Source organism: Grammomys surdaster, unplaced genomic scaffold, assembly GCF_004785775.1.
Source record: "Grammomys surdaster isolate TR1022 unplaced genomic scaffold, NIH_TR_1.0 126906, whole genome shotgun sequence".
Classification (NCBI taxonomy): Eukaryota; Metazoa; Chordata; class Mammalia; order Rodentia; family Muridae; genus Grammomys; species Grammomys surdaster.
The window spans coordinates 6,286,896-6,305,928 of record NW_021621692.1 but is presented as its reverse complement, the minus strand read 5'-3'; the positions used below and the strand labels follow the sequence as shown (position 1 = coordinate 6,305,928).

Genomic DNA, 19,033 nt, shown 5'->3' with positions numbered 1-19,033 from the left:
TGCCTAAGCTTCTCTAGAGCATTTGTCTTACAGGCTCAGAATCAAATGTTAGACAAAGGCGAGGCGGGGCCAGATTGCTGACTCGGTTTCTTTCCTGAGCCCTGGAGAACAGCTCTTGTCTGCGGCAGATTCAGAGAAGTGGTACCCAATTGCTGTGGAATCTTCTGCTTGGGTTAGAGGCTAGCTAGAATGTTCTCTTTATGGTTTACCTGTTTGCATCAAGAAGCCCATCTGAAAGGGAGGAGGCAGATCTGTCCCAACTGTGAAGGCACTGGCTCACTGTGTCCCTGTGTCCTAGTTAGTCTTAACTGTCAACATGGCACAGCCTGGAGTCATCTAAGAGGAGAATCTTTAGTTGGCAAGTTGCTTAACTCAGATTGGTCCATGGCTATGTCTGTCAGGGGATTGTCTTAAAAGTAGTCAGGCCCAACCAGTACTACTAGGGAAATGTTAGGGATCCCTCAAAAAAACAGACAGGGGCCGATCAGATGCAATCACAGTAGGGCCTTTTTTTTTTTTTTTTTTGAGCTAGCTCAGGCCCCTCAGTTCACAGGACAGTTTTGGTGATGGGGAACCCCAAATATGTATCAGGGCAAGACTTTATAGTAAGCAGCAAGTGGCAGGGTGAGTGTACAAGTAACCATGACCTTTAACATAATTGGCTGATGTTGAGAGTCGTATCATAAACTTAACTGCTTCCCTCTGCATCGGTGGTTGTTAGGCAGGGGGCGGGCTTGTAACCTGGGGGTGCAGATCTGTTGCAGGCATAACCTGGAGATGCAGGTCTTGTTGGGGGGTAGTCTAGAGACTGGAGCTAGGGTTCTGTTAGGGGGTAACTTGGAAACTAATGCTAGGTACTGGCCTTTTAGTTGGCCTGAGTTCAAGTTCTCTAAAATGGAGTCTTCATTTCAAAGATTTGGCCTCTCAAACCCACTATGGGCAGCGTCATTCCCTAGGCAGGTGGTCCTGGGCTGTGTAAGAAAGTTAGCTAAGCCTGATCCTACAAGCAAGCCAGCAATCTGTGTCTCTCCATGGTTCATGCCTCTAGTCTAGGTTCATGTCCTAATTTCACTCAATGATGGATGGTGGCCTGGAAGGATAAACTAAAATAATCTATTTCCTTTTCTATATTGCTTTTGGTCATGGTGTTTTACCACAATAGAGAAGAAGCTAGATCACACTGCCAGAGTCCTTCTAGAAGTTTCCATGTATGCAGCTCTGGGAAGTACCATGGTGGTAATGCTACCAGGGCTTCAGATGACTGGCACTCAGAATGGGAGGGAGCAGAGCTAGTGGAGTATTTGTTTTGATTTTTCAAGTTGTTCTGGGGTATGAAGATGAGTTGGACTGCCAGTTCTCAAGTGTTATAGTAGGTCACATGTTAACCAGTAATTGAATAAATTCTTTCTTTCTTTCTTTCTTTATTTTAAAGATTTATTTATTTATTATATATGAATACACCGTAGCTGTCTTCAGACACACCAGAAGAGGGCATCAGATCTCATTACAGATGGTTGTGAGCCACCATGTGGTTGCTGGGATTTGAACTCAGGACCTCTGAAAATGCAGTCAGTGCTCTTAACCACTGAGCCATCTCTCCAGCCCTAAATGCTTTTTTTAAAATTAAGTTTTCTTTTATTTAGTTGTGTTGTGTGCACGCATGTGTGTACACTCATGCAGTGGTGCATGAATGGATATCATAGGACAACTTGTGGGAGTTAGTTCTCACCTTCTACTGTCAGTCCTGGGGCTAGAACTCAGGTCCTCAGGCTTGGCTACAGGCACATTTACCCACAGAGCTTATCTCCTTGGTTTGACAGAGTCTTCTTGAGACTCGTATGAAATGTTACTGAGTGACTTGTTCTCTGAAATTTATAGGCTGATACCAGAGAGTCACACGGTTTGCTTTTGTACCTATGACATTTTGAGGCAGATAACTCTTTGTCCTAGAGTTGGGATGCTGTAGGATAGTTAACACTCCTGGCTTCTAGCCTGTGGATGCTAGGAGCGCTCCCCAACCTCATCACTAATGCCTCACTGAGCAGCGATAAGAGGAAATTTATTTTGACTGATAACCTCTGCGTGATACTGTGGTAGGTGGAGTGGGATTCCTGGAACAATTTGATCCAGCACACACATCATTTTCCTAATAACTCTTAAGAAAGTCTTTATAAAGTGCAGCCAATGGATAATGCTCTTATCCCTGGTTGATTTATTCATTCAGTAAATAGGGGCCATCTGCCGTGCACTAAGTTCCAGAGAAACAGAAGTACACAAGGCAGGCATGGTGCTATTCTCAGGAGTTTACCCTTAGGGAGGACAAGGAAGATAAGAAAGGTCTGTGTTATGTCAGATATTCAAGGAATGCCCCTTTGAAGGGTAACATTTGAGGTGAGGTCTGAGTGACAGGGGGGTCCAGCTAGGTGACCCTGGGAGCTAGGTGCTTCAGACAGAGGCAGTAGCAGGTGCAGACACTGTGAGGCAGGAGTCAGAGGTTGTCGTCCGTCTGGCTAGGACCTGGGGCCAGATTCCAGGAGCTAAAGTGGAGAGTTAGATTTCCCCCAAGGGCAGTGAGAAGTTCTGGGAGTGGAGTGGGGGCTGAAGGAGTCATGGACATGATTAGACTGATCCCCACGGTACAGAAACTGGACTGTTGGGAGGATAGAAATGGAACGATGCTCCCCTGGTGAGCGGAGAAGGAGAAGCAGTGTTGTGGGGGATGGAGAGACCCCGTTGAAGTGGAGGGCAGTGATCAAATTCTAGAGGTTATGTATATGATTACATATGTAACATGCACAGTAATTTTTAAACCCTCTATTACGTGTTATATAGATGGGACGTTTTAATGCTAAAGATGGTGAGCCCTCCTAACCTCAGTAGCACAGCTCAGAGATCTTGATGCAGCCAGGGTGGCACACTCCGTTGTCTCCTGGTCAGAGAGCAAGATGGCAGGCACTGCGGTCTTTACTGTCTCAGCATCAAGGCACTCTAACTCCCTGCTGTGAGCCTCCTGCTGTGAGCCCCCGCTTTCTTTTGCTACAAGGGCACAGTCACACTCTGGCCAATCACACTCTAGCGTTACGTCGTGGGTTATTACATCATTCTCATCTACTACACACAGCTGACAGGAACTGACTGCTCATTGCTGTAGCATCCTACTGGGTCCTGATCTTATCTCTTGTTTACATGTTCTCTACGAAAACATTTAATTAGGGCTGGCTTACAGTGTCAGAGGTTCGGTCCATTAGCATCATGGCGGAAAGCATGGCAGCATCCAGGCTGACATAGCACCAGGAGTCAAGAGTTCTACCTCTTGATCCACAGACAGCAGAAGGAGACTGCGTGCCAGACTGGACATAGCTTGAGCATCAAAGCTCCCGCCCCAACAGCTACTTGCTTTCTCCAAAAGGGCCACACCTCCTGATAGTGTCACTCCCTATGGCCAAGCTTTCAAACACCCGAATCTATCGGAGCCATACCTATGCAAGTCACCACAGAAAGGTAGAGGGGGTAGGGTATTGAAGCTCAAAGTCCATGCCCAGCAAGCTTCCACCTCCTAACAGTCTAACCTTCCCCCTACAGCACTAACAGCTGGGGACCAAGTGTTCAGACACAAGGCTGAAAATGCTGGGTCTGCGTGCTGACGTCATCAGTGAAGTTAGCTTCTCCCGAGTGAACTGAAGGGATGCAAGTCCTGGCATCGCTAATGTTTGTCCATTTGATATACCTGGGAGAAAGGAATCTCAGCTGAAGAATTGCCTCCATCAGCTTGGCCTATGGGTGTATCTATGGGGCATTCTCTTGATTGCTGATTACTGGGTGGGCCCATCCCCCTGGGGACTGTACCATCCTTGGGCAGGTGATTGTGGGCTGTGTAAGAAAGTTGGCAGAGCCGGGCGGTGGTGGCGCACGCCTTTAATCCCAGCACTTGGGAGGCAGAGGCAGGCGGATTTCTGAGTTCGGGGCCAGCCTGGTCTACAGAGTGAGTTCCAGGACAGCCAGGGCTACACAGAGAAACCCTGTCTCGAAAAACAAAATCAAGAACAAAAACAAAAACAAAAACAAAAACAAAAACAAAAACAAAAACAAAACAAAAACAAAGAAAAAGAAAAAAGAAAGTTGGCGGAGCAAGCCGGGGGAAGCAGGCCAGTGTGTAACATTTCTTTGTGGTCTCTGCCTCAAGTCCTCCCTTGACTTCCCTTGACTACTGACTGTGACCTGTAATCCTACCTCCTCATGTTGTTTATGGTCAGTGTTTTATCATCCCAACAGAAAGCAGACCAGGACAAATTTTTTAGAAACCATACAACATCCTGTGGTCCTGGGAGGACGAACACGAGGAACACCTGTTCTCTAACCAGGATTAGGACAGGAGATTACATTTTGAGTTTTGAGGGACACAGTGACTTAAATTAGGGACTGAAGAGACAGGGCGGTGGCCTTGAGTAGAAATGGTTGAAGGGAGCCAGAGGAGCCGGGAGGGAAGGCTTCCCAGGCTTTATCCAGCTTAACCAGGTGCCTGGAGCATGGTAGGTAAGGTGGGTCCCAAGAAGTATGTCTGTGACCTCAGGAAGGTCAGGAGGCTAAGTACTCAAAGCAGGAAAGAACGGACCAGGCAGGAGAGAGACTGTTCAGATTGATTTAAAAGCAACACAGAAACAAAAACAAAAAGCAAACCCAACCAACCAACCAACCAACCAACCACCAACCAACCAACTAACCAATCAACCAACCAACCAGCCAACCAGCCAGCCAACCAACTAACCAATCAACCAGCCAACCAGCCAGCCAACCAACTAACCAACCAACCAGCCAACCAGCCAGCCAACCAACCAACCAGCCAACCAGCCAGCCAGCCAACCAACTAACCAATCAACCAGCCAACCAGCCAGCCAACCAATCAACCAACCAACCAACCAGCCAGCCAGCCAGCCAGCCGGCCAACCAACCAACCAAAAGTCTTGGTTGCCAGGTGGTGGTGGTGTACACCTTTTTTTTTTGTTGTTGTTAAAGTCTTGGTTAACTTTCCATTCTGAAGATTTTAAATGCATAGGAAAGTAGGAAAATCCAGGGAATCTCTGTGCAACTGTTCTCTAGCATCAACGGGCATGAGTCTGTGACTGTGCTCAGTTTTGTTTAATTTCAGCTCCATTTACTTCTGCTTTCTAGAGAATTCTATGGCTGGTCCAAGGCATTGTGCTGTGTAGTGGCTAGCTCAGTGGGGGAGTGCTGTGACCTTTTTTTGTGTTGGAACTGATGGGCTCACCCCCCACCCCACCCCTGGCCTTGTTTTGTGCTGTTCATGTAGCAAGCTGTTGTTGGTTTGTTTTTGAGATGGGGTCTTGTTGTATAGCTCAGGTTGGTTCTTAACCATAGCCCTATTTTTCAGTTCCCTAAGTACTAGATCACAGGTGTGTGGCACCTTGCCTGGCCTGGGAGGTGGTGGGTCTCTTGGGGACATAAGACCAACCTTCCAGGTCACCTCCTGACGCAGTTACAGAGACTATGGGGTGACCGTTGGCATGAGTAGCTGACTCTTGCTGGACTGATGTAGATGGAATTCGGAACTCAAAGTGAAAGAACTGGTATTTTAGAGGACTTCCTTTATAAATAGATTTGCTTAGGAGACATTAAATCACACAGGTGGATTTTAGCTAAGGAGCACAGCCTCCAAAATACCCCAAAGCTAAGCAATGTGCACCAAGACTTGTCAGAGAAAAGAGACGTTTAGGATGCTAGGATGTAAGCATTTAAGTAAGTACTTGCCAAGATTGTTTGATCATTAGACTTTGATTCCTATGACAAAGGAGACGACTCAGACTTATAACCAGCCCTTAGGGGTTTCCCATATGGAGGAAGACATACCTCAGGGCAGTTGGGGGAGGGGGTGGGTGGAAGGGTAGGGTTAAATCCAGGTCTGCCACGAAATCCTTCGTGCTCTTACCTAGAGAACTATAATTCTGCCGGGTGGACAAGATGACCCCGGGGTAACAACTATTCGGAAAGAGAACAACACTGGGCACACTCAAAGTCATTCTGGCAGTGTGCGGAGATATCTTTGCGGTGTAAATCTCCTAGCTGCCTAAGTGGTCAGACTTGCTGTCTGCAGCCTCTTTTTAAGTTGTTCAAAGGGTTACCCGCATCCAGGACCTGAGACTGAAGTGTTTGTAAAAGGCTTAAGCTTAGCATGTATATAAGCTAATGGCACTGCTGGGAACTGGTTGGGCATTAGCTGAGAGCTGGACCATCACCCTAAAAGAGTTCTTCCTCCATCTCTAAGTGTGCAGAGTGGTCCTCACTAGGAAGGCACACCATTCTATAACAGGGTAACAGAGGCCTTCTTTTAATGTATTCTTTGTATACTCCAACTACAGGCTGTCTTTCTGTCCTGATTACTCTTTGCTTGGTCTGCCAAATGCAACACAGGCCACTCCTTTAACTTTATATTCCAGAAAACAGTCATGACGTTTGCATGCGTGTGTCCCTTACACTGCACAGGGCATACGTATAATAAGAAATTATTTGTTGTTTCCCTGACATTCAAATTGAACCAGCTATCTGGCCTTCGTTTTATTGCAGCTAAATCAAATCAAGGTGTTCCCTCACCCCCCAGCCATGGAGTGCAGAGCCCATGACCTGGGGTGATGCTCAGTGGGTCCTCAATATTGGCAGCCTCTAGTTCAAAGTGAAAGACTGCAAGCAAGCTCAAGTAGAATGCAGAGCCTGGGCATCCTTCTAGTGGAAGCTATTGACCTTGAGAATAAAGCCGCTGACCTTCCGAATGTTGCCCATAGTGACACTGGCTCCATAGCCCAGTTAGGACCTATGCTGTCATGCTTAGGACCTATGACAAAAGATGTAGACCACATTGAGTACGTCAGAACTGGCCCAAAGCGCCCCTTCTTTGGGTATCTGTAGCCTCCTCTAAGCTTCCAGGGGTGTGTGCACGAGTTCAGCTGCCCTAGGCCTTCGGCTCTGCATGTGTGTGGCCTTGGGGGGAGGAGAGGGCTCTGCTCTTACCCGCCCGCATCCGTTCCTGCGCGCACAGAAGGCTGTGAACCAGAGACTTTATTCTCCAGGCAGGATTCGCCAGTTGCGAAGGGGCGGGGCCCGGCGGTGGAGGCCACGTGTGCTGGAGTGAAGCAGGAAGTGACTGCGGGAGTGGAGCCGGGCGAGCGAGTGGCATCGGGGGCTGATGGAAGTGGAGAGGGGGCTGGAGAGGGCACCCTAGTGAGTCGCCTTTTCTCTCCTTCAGACCCGGGGTGCCCGGCAGTCGCAAGAATGTGCAGCGGCCTGGAGCTTGCAAAGGGGTGCCCTAAGGGACAGGTCCTGGAAGAGCAGCAGGGGGCTGTGACAGGTGGCAGGGTGAGGGAGGGTGTTCGGGCCCCCTCTGCTCCACCCTAGGATGAGCTGGAGACGGTGATCCGAGGCTCCTGAGTGCACAGCCAAGGGTCTCTTCATTCATTGTTTCATGGTGGTGTGTAGGGGACTAGGGACCTGTAGTATCAATGGCAGCCATTCAGAGGCCCCTCCCACTTCCACCTGTGGCGACAGGTCTGGGGAGGCTGGAGAGCCAGCATGCCGACTAGAGAACTTTTTCTTGTTCATACTGTCGGTCCCGATCCTGTGTCTGTCTCATGGGCGTCTTTGGTAGAGTCTGGCCTGCGAGTTCTGTGCCAGTTCACTTAAGCCCAGGCAGTTCCTCGCTTTAAGTAAACCAGCATTTTGAAGTGCAGAAGCAACATTTAAAAGCCTAGGAAAGAGACAGAGAAGGACAGAAGGAAATTTACTGGTTTTGTAGGAGCTGGCTGCTCTGTGCTGCCACAGTGAAAACGCACGCGCGGCCCAGCCTGCTGTTGGCTTCTCTCAAGTTATAGGATGGGCGGAGGCTGGTCTCCTGTCCTGGTCACTGGTCCAGTTTATGATGTTAATATCCAGTTCTGGAGAAAGTCTGAAGCAGACTGCCTGGCATGATTTGGAGGTGCTAATGGCTGCACTGTCCTGTTCCTAAGAGCTTATTAGTCTGTTAAATACAGGAAATGACAGAGGCAGTCTCCTGTAGAGAAGGTCTTACTAAACCATTAGCTGTGTAGAAGCTAGTCTGGTTTTATGTGCTTAGCTCTGTGTAAGAGTTCTCCCATGGAGTTAAATAAGGTGCAGATTTGGGGATCCAGCAAGTGTGGGGTGTCGCCTGCCCTCTGTGCTTTTCAGTAGCTCCAACGGCATGAGATGGAGCTATTTGGTAGAGTGCTTGCTTACCGTGTACAAAGGTCTGAGTTTGATCCCCAGTCTTACAAAAACCAGATATTGTGGCACACTCTGGTAATCCCAGCTTTAGGGAGGCGGAAGGCAGGAGGTTCAGGAGTTCAAAGCCACCCTCTGCTACACAGTAAGTTCCAGGCTACATTAACAAAAAAAATCTAAGTAGCTCTCAAGGGGACCAGACTACTGGCTTTCCACCACCCTTAGAGAGTAGCCAAAGTTTTCCAACAGTGACTGGAAGGAGAGGTGTGCTGGGCTCACACTGATAAGTGGTGGATGAACGGGGCTCAGTCTTTCTCTTCATCTCAGGAACTCAGTTATACACTGAACTTAGAGTATTTGCCTATCCTTTCGGCCGCCGTGAACACCCTCGGGGTTGATTTTGCTGCTTGGCAAATGAGAATTATTTCCTTTTACCAGTAGCTGTCAAAAGACACAGTGAGGTATTTGGGGGGTGTTTTAGGCTGTGATCTGTCTTGGACAGTGAGAAGATATTAGCTTGATATCTGTCTTTGTGAATGTTTAACATATTCACAAGCAACTGGGAACAATCAGCGTGTTAATGCTCCAGGATCTCAGTTAAAAAACAAACAAGAAACAAAACCAACCAACCAACCAAAACAACCCCCCCAAACCCCACAAAAATACATAAGTCTCTCTCGTAGGTTTTTTTTTTTTTTCCCAAAGAATCTTACTTACTATATATATATGTCCCTGGCTAGCTGGAAACTCACTAAGTAGACCAGGCTGGCCTCAAACTTCCAGAGTGATGCTGGCATTTGCCTCTTTGAGGGCTGGGACTAAAAAGTCTGTGCTACTATGCTCAGCACACACCGCTCTTTGGAGGTTGACTTAACTCAGGGATAGTGGAAAAGGCTACTTGTTTGGTTGAAAGTTTTTTTTTAAATTTTTTAAAAATTGTGCAGTCACCGTTTTGAGTTCTTCTGTTATGTGTGTCCAATCTGCACCCCGGTATAGAGATGAGTACAACCCAACACAAAATAGTAAGCTTACTTAAGTGTTGTAAGATTTGGGAAACGGTGCATTTTTAAACTACCTTTTTGTGTGTGTCTGTATGTGTGTGTGTGCGCGCGTGCACGCGCGCATGTGTTTGTGTGTGTGTGTTGGGGGGGTTGTGTATTCCATGGTGTAAATGTAGAGATCAGAGGAGAGCGTGTTGGTTCTTTTCCTCAGGTCGGTGTCGAGAACCAAGCTCAGGTTGTCAGACTTGGCTGTTTTTCGTTGTTTAGATTTTTGCTTCTTGATTGTGGGTTGTTGCTTTTTTTTTTTTTTTTTTTTTTGTGCTTCTTCATTGTGTCGAATTGTCAAGAGGCTGTGTATGCTTAAAATCTGAACCCATAAATGGGTTGACCCTAGACATAGCACGGGAACCCAGGGGTGCTCATCTGAGCCCACAGCCTTTTCTGAGTGGGGACTGTGCATAGGCCCTGCCCACACTACCGTGGCTTCCTCTAAGGCCAGCAGAGGGACCCTCTGTAGCCCTTGATGTGCTCCCTCTAAGGGAGCTAAGCCAGGTAGGGTTAGGTCCAGTCCTGTGGGTGCTGGAGAGCCAAAGGGGAACTGAATGAGGCCTTTGAGTTGAGGCCCACACCTAGCTTGGATGTGTATGTGTGTGCCAGGACACATGGCTGCTTCACAAGTGGACTTCTCTGCTTTGTAACTTTCCACAGGAGAAGCCTGACATTTCCTATCTAGGGCATGATGGACAGGATATGGTCTCAGTGTTGAGGGTAGTTAAGTCTGAGGAGGTTCTCTGGGTCCACACAAGAGAGGGCCCTTTCTTTTCTTGATGGACTCCGCTGTTACTTCACCGGCAGTATCTATGCGCAGAGCTGTTTATGGTTCTATTTCCTTGTGCTCTGTGGCTCTCCTTTCTGGGTAAGCTGGCTCCTTCTCCTTCAGCAAGTAGTTTGCGGCGGATGGCCATGCCCGCTTTCACAAGGCTGTGGGAAAGTGTCTTCACTATTCTCAAGCAGTTACAGAAGTAGGTTATGGATGTAGGCAGGTCCTTAAAGAAAACAACAAAGACATGTGTTTGGACATGGGGTGTGTGTGCTTGCATGTGTGCGCGCGGGTGTGCGTGTGTGTGCGCGCATGATTATGGAAGGTTTCGTCACAGATCTGGCATGAGGTGGGCCTCAGAGGAGCCTCTTGGGTTTTGAGGGCAGGAGCTGTGGAGGGAAGGCATCCCCGAAAGGGCTTCTGGGTATGGAACCACAGAGCCACAGCTATCTGGGTTGTTTTTTTTTTTTTTTTTTAAAGATTTATTTATTTATTTATTATATATGAGTACACTGTAGCTGTCTTCAGACACACCAGAAGAGGGCATCCTATCTCATTATGGGTGGTTGTGAGCCACCATGTGGCTGCTGGGATTTGAACTCAGGACCTCTGGAAGAGCAGTCAGTGCTCTTAACCGCTGAGCCATCTCTCCAGCCCAGCTATCTGGGTTGTTAAGGTGCCCTAACGAACTGAGTTGAATGGGAGTGTGGCGCCCATACTGCATGCTGCTGGACTTTGGCTGGAGAGTCCATGGGGGTGGAAGGTCTGTCGGTGGAATTTATGTTTAGCCAGGAGGCTGGCTTGGGGAGCCAGGAAGGTGGGAGTAGGAATCAGAAGGTATTTAGAGGAAAATTTGAGCTAGGGGCCTGTTCTTTGGCAGGGTCTGAGGAGAAATGGCAGGCAGGGACAGATGCATGAATGAGCAGGCCTCTTGGGGGTGGGGGGGGCTTCCTGGCCTCTTTCTCCCAGTGTTCACATGTTGCCTTCATGACTTTCAATGTCTCTGTGCTAGTACTGGGCTGTTGAGGCCCATTGCATTGGCTTGGCTTGAAGGTACAGACCACCCACTCTGACAGAGGGCAGCTCAGGCTGTGGCTTAGGACATACGTATGTCACAATCGGGGCCTCTCAGCACCTGACCCTCTGCTCTTTTGTGCACAGCTGTATCCAGCATGCTCCAAGGCTACAGCGCCGTGTCCCAGGCCTTGCTGGGGACCTTCTTCACCTGGACGATGACAGCAGCCGGGGCAGCTCTTGTGTTCATATTCTCCAGCGGGCAGGTGAGTCGCTTCGTTTCTGGGTGTTCGAGGGGACCCTTAGTGAGCTTTGAAACCCGCCCCTTTCCACAGAGCACTGGCAGCGGCCACACAGGCAGGTGCTGGGTTGCCAATGTTTTCCAACTTCCTTGTTTTCTCTGTTTCCTTACTAGGCCAGGGAGCAGGCACCCATTAGTGGTACACAAGCCCGGCATTGTCTTCCCCTCACCTGCCTCTGGCACCCAGATTCAACAGGGCGAGGGGGTAAGGGACTAGCTATTGTGCCTTTATTAACCTGCTGCCTCATTCCGAGCTCCTGTCTAATGTCCTGCATGTCTGGAGCGGGGAGTGCTATGCAGGACCCGAGATGATTAGGTTTCAGGTGGAACCGCCCTCCCTGTGGCCGTGAGTGAGTTAGACAGTTGGTTAGGGGTTGTGGGAAGGAGGAAGTCTGCTTCTCTACTACCCCAGCCCAGGGCATTTCATTCCTCCCCATTGGCTGAAGATCGGCAGGCTCCCCTCCTCAGTCCCTTGTAGACTTCTGTCCCCACAGGCCCTCCCTCCTGAATGAATCCAGAGAGGTCCACCTCCTCATTCTCTCTTCTGATGTCACCCTTACCACGAATGCATCCTCTCTCCTGGATGAGTATAGCTAGCTGCCTTGTCCATACGCATACGGAGCCTTCTCAGCCCTTCCCCCCATATGTCCCTCAAGCATCCTACAGAGAGCCCCCAGTGCCCTCAGTCACTTTCAGGCCTTATGTTCTGGCCTCACATCCTCATGAGATCTTGTGTATCTCCCCATCTTTTCTTCCTCTGCACCCCACATCCCTGACACCCCTCATCCACCTTCTATACACCCTCCCTTACTCTACACCCGCTTCCTGTGCCTGAAATCCTATTCTCCTGCAACCCTGAGCTGCTTCCCGTTTCCAGCCCAGAGCCACTCTTGAAGACTGTAACCCTCGCCTTGCTCAATCAAGGGCACTTGTAGATGCTGCAGGAGAAGGCGACTCAGATCTCTTTAAACACACCGAGCCCTGGATCTAGAAAGAAAGACTTGTCTAGAAAGTCAGTGTCTCAGGCCCCTTGTCTTATGGACCAGTTTGGCAGGTCCTGGCTTCAGTTTTACTCTCCTGCCTCCCACACTGTTGTCCTCAGCCTAGCTGGGGGAGGGTGCTTAGCACAAATCTATCATTTGGAGACTCGGATCACAAATCACACAACCAGGAATTTCAGGGTACTCAAGATTTCAGTGCGTAAGACACCCAGGGAGGTCAAGTTCATAGTTAGGGAATGGAATGGCTTTTTGGCAGTAGCTGGGAGGAGGAGGAGGAAGAGGAGGAGGAGGAGGAGGAGGAGGAGAAAGAGGAGGAAGAAGAAGAGGAGGAAGAGGAGGAGGAAGAAGAGGAGGAGGAGGAGGAAGAAGAGGAGGAAGAAGAGAAGGAGGAAGAGGAGGAGGAAGAGGAGGAGGAGGAAGAGGAGGAGGAGGAAGAGGAGGAGGAAGAGGAGGAGGAGGACGGATGTTGAGTGGGTGTGGAGAAGCCATGCATGAGCTTCTCCCCCTTTTCATGCTGAAGAGCATTGTTGTGTGTACAGACCACAAGTGATTATCCACGGGGTATGATGGAAGCAAGAACATCCTTTTATTGGAATAGATGCACATAGAAAGGTGTACATTTTATACCTATGGGGTTTGATTATTATTTTATAAAGGCCCATGTATCTGGGGTATCTGGGCCTAGATCAAGTGGCAGCTTCTCACGGTCCCTTCAGGCTCCTTCCCAGTCACCACGCCCATTCAGACTTTCACTCCATATAAAACACTCCCACGCTGCCCGTCTCTCCCACAGTGTAGACATCCCTGTCTGGGTGCCGTCGTTATGTTCTCTGCTCACATAGCCGGTACTGTTCTGTGTCAGGCTGAATCCACCCTGCTCAGTTCCCAGTTTAATGCTTCTGCCTGTTGTGTACATACATGCGTATACACAATGCGTTCTTTGTGTATGTGATGTGTGGGCATGTTTTCTCTGCCCTGTGGTATTCGGTTGTTCTCGTTGGTATATCTGTTTTACTGTGGAGGGAGACTTTGTTCAGTCTCTGGTTTTGGGCTCTTGGAAACAGTGCATGGATTTGGTGATTCCCAGCATGCATTTCTGTCATTTCTCATCAGTGACATGCACATTGCAGTCACTTGCTGTTAGTCCCACTACATGGCTTTCTGTGTGACGTGGTTGTGCCTGTTTGTGTCCCCACCCGTATGACTGTTTGGGTTGCTCCTGTGTTCCTCACTAGCCACTGGTCATTTCAACAGTTTAGCTCAACTACTTCCTTAGGGCATGGGGTGCTGGATAAGAACGTAGATGTTCACCTGTACACTCCAAGACCCCCGCCCCCTGCCAAGGGTACTTCTGGTTGACTCTGGAATGGGTGTCATGTTTATCTATGTGTTCATGTTCTCCCCCTCCTGGCCCTGTTCTTGGATCATTCTATAAGGTCAGTAGGTCACTACCAGCTTAGAAGTAGGTCAGTGACCTTTGAGCCCTTTGGGCTTTATGGCAGTCTCCTAACTGAGGCCACACCATCCTGCGTTCCTTGGAAACTGAAACGTCTCCTGTTTTCTTTTGCAGAGGCGGATCTTAGATGGCAGCCTGGGCTTTGCCGCAGGGGTGAGTTCTCAGTGGGTGAAGTGTGTGGATTCTAATCTTTCCCTCCTGGGGCTGGTGCCAGCCCTTCTCCACACTGTCTTGATGTGCTCTGTAAAAGCTAACTCCTCATCGCTGACTGTCTTCACTCTCCAGCTTGCGAGGTACTCTCCACTCTTTTGATGGAGAAGGGAATGGTTCATCACTTAGGAAATGAGATGACATCAAGACCGGCCTAGCCTGATAAATGGCACAAATTTAATATCTCCTTCCACTCCTCCTTGAAGGACTTTTTGTTTTAAAGATTTATTTATTTATTATATATGAATACACTGTAGCTGTCTTCAGACACACCAGAAGAGGGCATCAGATCTCATTACAGATGGTTGTGAGCCACCATATGGTTGCTGGGATTTGAACTCAGGACCTCTGGAAGCGCAGTCAGTGCTCTTAACCACTGAGCCATCTCTCCAGCCCCTTGAAGGACTTTTAAAAGTATTTATTTGTATCTTTATTGGGTATGTGTCGGGGGCAGGGTTGCAGGGGTGATAATGTGCATCTGAGTACAGGTGCCCCCTCCACAGGTCAGCAATGTCAGACTTCACAGGAGCTGAAGAGGTTGTAAGACTCCAGCTATGGGTGCTGGGAATAGAACTTGTCATTTGTATGAACAATTTGTGCCCTTGCCTGCTTCCCCATCTCTCCAGCCCCAGGACTTTTAATTTTAGGTACTTTTAAGCACACAAGGAAAAAAAAAACCCACCCATAATCTATATCCTCCGTACGCAGTACCCACCTTCAGTCATGATTGACATTTGGCAAATCTCATTTTATCTGTCTCCCTTCCGCCTTCTTGGGAACTGAGAATGTTTTATAAAAGCAAATCCCAGATCCATGTAATTTCACCTGTAAATTCAATATGTATCTCAAACTGAGTGACTTCTTGTAAATCAGTATGGCAGCATCTCATCTGACAGAAGGCAACCAGCAATTCCTCTCTGTGAGGGATTCCATATTCACATTCCAAGGGGCCCTGTGGCGCTATTGTTCTGCAAGAGCTGGATCCAAAGGAAATTTGCTGGCTGTGTTCTCTAAGTCCATCAAGTCTCCCCCATGGCAACCCCACAAGCTGATCATTTGTTGGAGAAACTGAGTATTTGTTTCTAGAACATTCCACATTCTGAGTTTGGCGGAACAAGTTTCTCTTGTTCTGTTCTTGATCTCTGCAAACTCAGAGTTAGACCTAGAGGCTTAGTTCAGATTTTATCTTTCTTTGAAAATCATTTGAATGAATCAATTTTTTTTGTGTGTGTGTGTGTTCGTGTGTGAGCATACCTCTGCTACAGCACACATGTAGAGTTCAGAGGACAGCTTGCAGGAGTTGGTTCACCCCTTCCGCCATGTGTAACCTGAGGATCAGACTCATGTTTTTAGGCTTGGAGGAAAGCCACACCCCTCATCCTGCCCCCAGCAGTTTTGCAAGCCCAGATTTTATTTTTTTATTTTATTTTAATTTTCAAGCGTGAGTACTTTATGGTGGTGCTGTACATTCCAACTGCAAGGCCATATCAGAAGGCACAGACTGTGGGCTTTCTCTGAGTAGGTCAGAGCCAAGTTCTTACTGCCATCTCCGTAGTCCTATGAGCTGGAAAAACTTGTCTTGGGGTGGGACCTCTAAGTCATCTAAGCCGTTGACTGTCAGACCAGAGACTGTCTTCAGAGAACCTGGAGATTCCCAAGCTGTAGATAAGTGCACAGGGAGTTGTAGCAGAATCCATTCCCAGGCCTTCAGGTTGCATATCTTCTCCATAAAACTCCCCAGCCTGAAAATGCTCTGGAAGCCAGCTCTTTCCAGCCTTCTCTGGACAGATGCCCTCTGCCTGCTTTATTCTCGTGTCTCTCAGCAGCAGAGACTCCCGGCAGAAGTTGAGATTTAGGGTCACCTCATCCCCTTTGAAACAGTGGCCTATGGACCGCTCATAAAGGCCCATTTTTTCAAATGTTCTGTTACCACCCAACGATGCCATCTTTGAGACCCAACATTAAACTTAACAGACCCGTGAGAGTTACTCCAGAACCACAGCAACTTGGTAGGACTCTGAGCTTCCTGCCGAGTGCTCCCATTTGACAAGCTGGTATGTGGTAATTCGTGAAGATGCCAAGAGCCCTTCTCCAGCCATTGCTCCCAGCCTCACCCCAGGGTCCACAGCACTGTTGTTAAGTGAAGGGTGAGGCCCTTAGGGTTGGCATAATACCAGCCTATCACTTTTTCTATCTTTGGGCTCAGCCTGGCTCTCATGGCTCTCAAGTGCTAGCAATCTCTGAAGGCCCAAGGGTATTGTGGCAGCATCTCTGTCCCCGGCCTTCCTCCTTCCCCCCTCTCAAGGGATTGGAGGGTGACCTGTTCACCAATCCTAACCCTTGACCCACACTGCCAGAACAGCCTATGTCGAGATGAGGGGGCGAGGCACAGAGAGAAGGGAAGATAGATTATTGTTATTACTGTACTTTTCCCTTTTGATTTCGTGCTCAGACTTCCAGTGTGACTGTAAATAGTGTGAGGGAGGAAATGATTTATGCTGCCCTCTCCTCCACAGTGCTGGGATGTAACCATGTTTGTTTTGGAGGGAGAGCTCCTTGCTTTCTCTTGCCCTAATGAGTGCCCAAGGTGGAGTGGCCCCTAATCGAGTGTCCATGAGACCTTCCTCTGGAATCTCCGGAATAGTCACCACCCCTCTGCCTTTCCCCACTCCTCCCCATCTTGCTTGTACCTAGTTAGTGTAAATGGATGGCCTACTGCCAGCCTGCATTGCTACCCAACTCCCCTTTAATTCTCCTGCCCTGCTTTGTAGGCCCAGGCCCACTGTGCAGATTGGCTGGAGTATCCTTGGGAATTTGGTCCTTATTTATGAGGCAGGCTCCCATTGTCCCTGTAAGGAGATGGTGAAATTGATGTGAAGAGGGAAATCTGAAAAGGCCACCAGATGGGATGCAGCTCAGTTGACGAGCACTTATGTAGGATGTACAAGGCCCCAGGTTCAATCCCCACCATCTCCCCCAAATGAAACAAACACCCAGAGATTCGGGTACATGTCCCTGGGTACGTTGAGTCACCCCACCTCTGTAGGTTCTCTGTTGGAACTGGTAGATGTCTAATAGCTGCTCCTTTAATGTTACTGGCTCAGGCAGGTGCTCGAAAGATGCTCTTTTAGCGTGACTGTGCCATGTTGCACCTGTCTGTTCAGCCAGTCACTCCTGTCCATTCAGCCAGCATCTGGTGGAAGCCAGTTTCCACCTTACTCACCACGTCAAGTGCAAAGTGGCCAAGGGACAAGAAAACACTTATGTTTGTCAAAAAGTTGTGATCCATGGGAAGGGTGTGCCAACCAGTCTGGTGGGCTAAGTCCATCTGCTTCCTGTTCTTGTGACTATAGACAATGCACTGGAGCAAGCCACGCCCACATGTCACAGTGCCTGTGGCTGTTTTTGAGTCACAGTGAGGGCACCGAGCTGCAGCTGAGTCAGTGGCTCACAAAGCCAGAGCTATCTGTTCTCTGGACCTTAAGAAAAGATTGCTGGCTCCTGATGTGGTGTTGGGGGCTCTGTATCCTGAGTCCTGGTTGCCGTGTGAATAGCCGAAAAGGAAAAGACCACAGCTCCGATCCACTGGGCCTAACTGTGGATTATAGAGGGCTCACTGGGATGTCTAGTGTTCCTGAGTAGGTAATTTTTTTTTCTGAGAAATGCCTGGCTTTGTGTGGATCTTGCAGAAGAGGCTTGGTCCTTTTTCCTTCCTTTGCTGAGGTCCTGTGAACCCTTCAGAGGATGGCTCTGTACTGTAGTGGGGTGACTTACATGGACTCTTACACCATTTTTCATGTCACCTTGGGCACAGAGTTTCAGGGCTAGAGAGATGGTCCGGATGGCTAAGCATGTGTGCCGATCTCTCAAAAACCTGCGTTTGGTTCCCAACACCCACACTGGGCAGCTCACAGCTGACTGTAACTCCAGCTCCGGGTGTGTGTGTGGGGGCGGGAATCTGACTCCTCTGAACTCCATGGGCACCTGTACCCACTTGCTTACGTCTCACAGAGACACAGACTTGCATACAATTAAAATATAATAATCTTAAGAAGGATGTCTCCAGCGATGGTCAGGACAAAGGCGTTGTAATGGTAAACGTTGATTGTGAACTTGATAGGATTTAGGATCAAAGGGAAACAAGCCTCTGGAAGTGTCTGTAAGGGAGCGTCTATAGTAGTTCAACTAAAGTGGGAAGATGAGCCCTAAATGTTGGCAGCGCCGTTCCCCAGCCCAGGGTCCTGGGCTGACTACAAGGAGAAAGTGATCTGAGTACCAGCATCCCTCTCTTCAGCTTCCTGCCTGTGAAAGCAGGGGACTGACTCCCTGCTTGTTCTTGCTGTCATGATGTCCCCCTCCCACACCATGGCGGACTGTATCCCCTCAGACCATAAGCCAGAATAAACCTTAAGTTGCTTTTTAATTGGGTATTTTGTCATGGCACTGAGAGAAGTAACTAATTCCAGCGTGCAATGGGAGATTGTGAAAGCAAGCCACCAACTTCAGCACAAGCCCAGCTCAGTTTTATAGCTGCCTTTAGTAGCCCTGGCCTAGCAGAGCTGTTTGCCCTGGAGCCTTTGGCTGTTGAGTTAAGCAGCCCTCTGGCTTTGGGAGTGTCACCTTCATGCCAATGTAGTGGTATGCACCCTGGCTGTATGTTGCAATCACCTGGAAAGCTTATATTAAGTTTTAAGATCATATTTGCCTGTTGAGTCTGTTTGTGTATGATTAAGAATGGGGGAACATTTGTGGAGGTCAGAGGGCAACTTGCAGGAGTCAGTCCTCCTCCTACCATGTGGATCCCATGGATCAAACTCAGGTTTTCAGGGTTAGTGGCAAGCACCTCTACCCATCGAGCCATCTTGCTTGCCCTCACCTGGAGAGCTTTTACCATGTCATACTTGCAGTGCCCTGGGCATACATGGTACTAACTGCTTCAGCCTATCAGGCTGTTGGGAGCCGGTCAGGAGTGTGTATCCTAATGTC

The 19,033-nt window shown here is 48.7% G+C and overlaps 1 protein-coding gene across 3 annotated transcripts in view; it reads left to right on the top strand.

Moving 5' to 3' along the window:
- Slc39a11 (solute carrier family 39 member 11) overlaps nucleotides 1-19,033 on the top strand; it is a 416,305-nt gene that overhangs the window by 75,805 nt on the left and 321,467 nt on the right. For 2 of the 3 annotated variants that reach the window (XM_028761256.1, XM_028761254.1), the window contains exons 1-3: nucleotides 7,126-7,230; nucleotides 11,227-11,345; nucleotides 13,952-13,990. In XM_028761256.1, coding sequence (XP_028617089.1) covers nucleotides 11,238-11,345; nucleotides 13,952-13,990 — 147 coding nt within the window. In that variant the 5' untranslated portion in view covers nucleotides 7,126-7,230; nucleotides 11,227-11,237. Of the gene's footprint in view, nucleotides 1-7,125; nucleotides 7,231-11,226; nucleotides 11,346-13,951; nucleotides 13,991-19,033 lie in introns of those variants that run through there. The other variant, XM_028761255.1, reaches the window with a different exon arrangement.